The sequence below is a fragment of the Poecilia latipinna genome, unplaced genomic scaffold (assembly GCF_001443285.1).
Source record: "Poecilia latipinna isolate Pla-1442-1.1 unplaced genomic scaffold, P_latipinna-1.0 Scaffold6268, whole genome shotgun sequence".
Lineage (NCBI taxonomy): Eukaryota > Metazoa > Chordata > Actinopteri > Cyprinodontiformes > Poeciliidae > Poecilia > Poecilia latipinna.
Window position 1 is genome coordinate 1 of NW_015118884.1, and position 3,579 is coordinate 3,579.

The following is a 3,579-nucleotide window of genomic DNA, read 5'->3' on the forward strand; positions in this document are numbered from 1 at the left end:
GGCCCTTTTTTTCCAAATAAAAAACCCTTTTTTTTTTTTTTTACACCCAAAAACAATTTTAAAACCCTTTTTTTTTTTTTTTTTTTTTTTTTTGCCTTTAGAAGGCACTTCAGGCTAACGGAGAGAAAGTTAAAATACTGATACACAACCTGTAGTTAATTTGGCACAGAGACCGCTAACCAAAACTCTGTTGAAGCTAAGAGCGGCATGACACTGTGTCATTATTTTAAGAATTACTTACCTACTTGAACTGGAATGATTAATTTAATTAGCACATTGTCGAAATGCTTAGGACTTCCGACTCTGAAATATATCAGCGATTGCCTTTTAATCAGTCTAGAAAAGAAGGATCGATCCAAAGAACTCAGACATTTTGCTGAAGAAGAAAACTGTGTTATCAAAACACTGGTGAAGTTTAATGCACTTTTTACCGTCTCCACCGAGAGAACTGCCAATCTTCCATTGTGTAACCCAGCAGAACTGATGCGTGTCTCATCCTATTTTGAGTGCTGCCACACTTTGATGAGCAGAGTAAAAGCTCTAGGGCTGGTTTTGTGAGATTAGTGGCAGGCTGGTAATTCAGTACAAAATTATGTTTTACATTATAAGAAGTCCTTCTATTAGCGCGTCGCCACTACTGGCTCTGTAGAAGGAATTTCTAGGTGATGAAAAATCATATATCTTTCAGTGTACTTTCACTCAGATGGCTTCCCCTCGACAGTGCTGCGAAGACCAGAAAACATAGTGATGAAGAAAAAAAATATACTTGCAGTCGCATATCTGTGCTCCAGACACCTTTTTACACCCTGGTGTGTTATTCTAACATGCCTTATATTAATTTCTTTCCAGCTGGTCATCTTTTACCTGCTGTTTTCCAGCGCTGCCTCTAATTTATCTTCCCCTACTTTGTGATTGGGCTTTATGGTTTGCTAGCTGTGAACAGACGCGGGGGCCCAGATGGAGATAATCTGGCCTGTGGTGTAAAGTCCTTTATCTTTCATGCGGGCTTTAAGGAACAATTTGCAGAGCTATTAATTTGAGCTTTCATATCACACTGCTGCAGCCAATATTTCTTCCTCTGGTTTACAGATGGAGAGCAGACCCAAGTACTACGGCAGAGAGTGAGTTTAACTTGATTGTTTTCTGTCTTTTTAGATATAAATGCTTTTCTATATCATTTAAGGCCTTTATCATATAACAACTGTTTTTTAAGTGGGCATGTGAAGTTTTTCTTCTGAGTTTTCCATGTAAATCTTTTAAGTTGTTGATGACCAAAACCTGCTTTTATTTAACAGATTTCATGGGATGATATCTCGAGAATACGCAGATGAACTGCTAGTAGGCAAAGAGGGCGCATACCTCATCAGGGAGAGCCAAAGACAGCCAGGGACTCACACCTTGGCCTTGAGGTACAAACACCTCCACAAAACCAGAAACAAAACCGATTGACTCCACCATCAGCTTCGCGCCCGACTTTTACACCACCTGTTCACCTGTTTGTGAATTTCCATCCAGCTTTGGACACCAGACCCTCAACTACAGATTGTTTTATGACGGGAAGCACTTTGTCGGGGAGAAGAGGTTTGAGTCCGTCCACGACTTGGTGACGGATGCCCTCATCACCCTTTACATCGAGACCAAGGCAGCGGAGTACATCGCCAAGATGACCACCAACCCCATCTACGAGCACCTTGGCTGCACGTCGCTGCTCAAAGACAAAATGGTGCACAGGCTGAGCCGTGGACGCACGGAGCCTCGCAGGGTCACCTTCCAGAGCGACACGGTGAGTTTGAGCGCTGTTCATGTCACATAAAGACGTACATTCTCAGCAGCGGTCCAGCTCTGCTTTTACAGTGATGACTCGCATCTTTATTTAAAGTAGACCTCAACTTCATCACCAAAGAACAAGGCAGATTGTGCAGATTCACACAGAGCCCCAATATCGGCATAATGGAGTTGGAGTGATTAGACATACACAGAGAGAGACAGAAAAACTCCTTTAATCTATGACAAGTCAGCACTAGTAGAATATTAATCTGACAAGAGCCTTGAAACAGTTTCACCAGTTTTTTTAATCTGTTGCACAATTTCCACTGCGAATTAATGTTTAACTGGGTGAAAAGCTCAAGATGTAAATGTTCACAAGAAGCTAGCTTTTCAAAATGCAAAGTGTTGTATGATTTGATTTAAATGATCGCATCTATCTGCCCGATCTTTACATATTTACGATATCCTGCTGAAGTTCAGCAGGTTTCTGGAGCCTTTCAGTCTAATGAAAGGTGGCGAAGATCTGAAATGGATCGCCACAGCACCACAGAGCCCAATTCAAGCAATCTGCATAGTACCTCGCAAAACTATTCAGTCCACTTGAACAGTTTCACAAGACTTCACCTGAAAACCACTAGATTGAATGTTTTTTATTGGCACTTCATGCAGTACTTAACTCAATTATGAGTTAATTATGATTACTAACTCATAACTGTGAAGTGGAAAGAAAGCAATCCATAAAACTGACCTGAGCTAAACATTTAGACCTCCGTGGAAAATCCAGTTTGTGATACAACACTAATACTACACGTCACCCTAAATGCACCATCCCAAAACTAATGTATTTCTAATATTTTTCTTTTGTAGGAGCAGAGAAGCTGGGTTAAAATTAGTAGAAAGATGGATGGAGCTAAATACAAGGCAATCCTAGATGAAAATTGCTCCAGCCAGAGCTGCAATATCAAGTTTGACCTGGTGAAAATTCATATCTAAGCCACACTGATGATCATTGGCCACACTTGAATATTGATGTTGATAGCTGCTTTTCATTCAGCCCGAGTGAAGACATGTCATCTCACACTTTTCGGATCTTTATAACCTAAAAACCTTGAACATCATTCATGCTTTTTCTTCCACTTCACAGTTGTGCACAACCTTGTGTTGGTTTATTACTTTAAATCCCAGTAAAATACAATAAAATTTTTGGCTATAAAGAGGCTAGAGGAATATGAAAACCTCAGCTGGGTAGTGTATGTATTTCATTAATGTTTTTTTTTTTGTTTTTGTTTTTTTTTTTTTTTGGTGGTGGTTCATTTGTTAATGAACCCCCTTTTTCTTTTATTTTTCTCAAGACATAGTTTGACACACTGACTTTGATCTGGCTAACACACTTCTGCCATTACAGTAGAATGGTGAGGTTTTTTTTTTTTTTTTTCTGAGGGGTCGGTCTGCCCTGTGACTGAGACGTACATTATCCTTACAGCCTTTGGGTGTGTTCACTGCTGCCATGCTTCGTTGCTCACACTGAAAGGTAATGATGACCGAGGGGACTGGGACTTTGCTGTCTATATCAGACTCCATGGTTTGAAGTGAGACACATCTCACATTGTTCTCCTTTGGCTCTCTGGCTGATTGGAGACTGTGAATGATTTATCAACGAGAGACAACAAAAGCTTCTTCCTTTCATAGAAAGGAGATGTCCCTCCACTAGGTGGCAGTCTTAAACTGTCTCTTCTGGTCTTTGTAGTCCTAATAGATTGATGGTTTGGTCTCATCACTGACAGATGCTTGTGTTTTCTTGGCCTTTTCTTT

General features: G+C 40.4%; 1 protein-coding gene across 1 annotated transcript; it reads left to right on the forward strand.

The window, feature by feature from the left end:
* The first annotated feature begins 1,013 nt into the window (after positions 1–1,013).
* Positions 1,014–3,041, forward strand: LOC106943860 (beta-chimaerin-like). The gene is made up of 3 exons (XM_015027150.1): positions 1,014–1,121; positions 1,296–1,409; positions 1,516–3,041. Exons 1-3 carry the CDS (start codon positions 1,090–1,092, stop codon positions 1,811–1,813), a joined length of 444 nt encoding a protein of 147 aa, XP_014882636.1. The 5' UTR covers positions 1,014–1,089; the 3' UTR covers positions 1,814–3,041.
* The last annotated feature ends 538 nt before the right edge of the window (positions 3,042–3,579 follow it).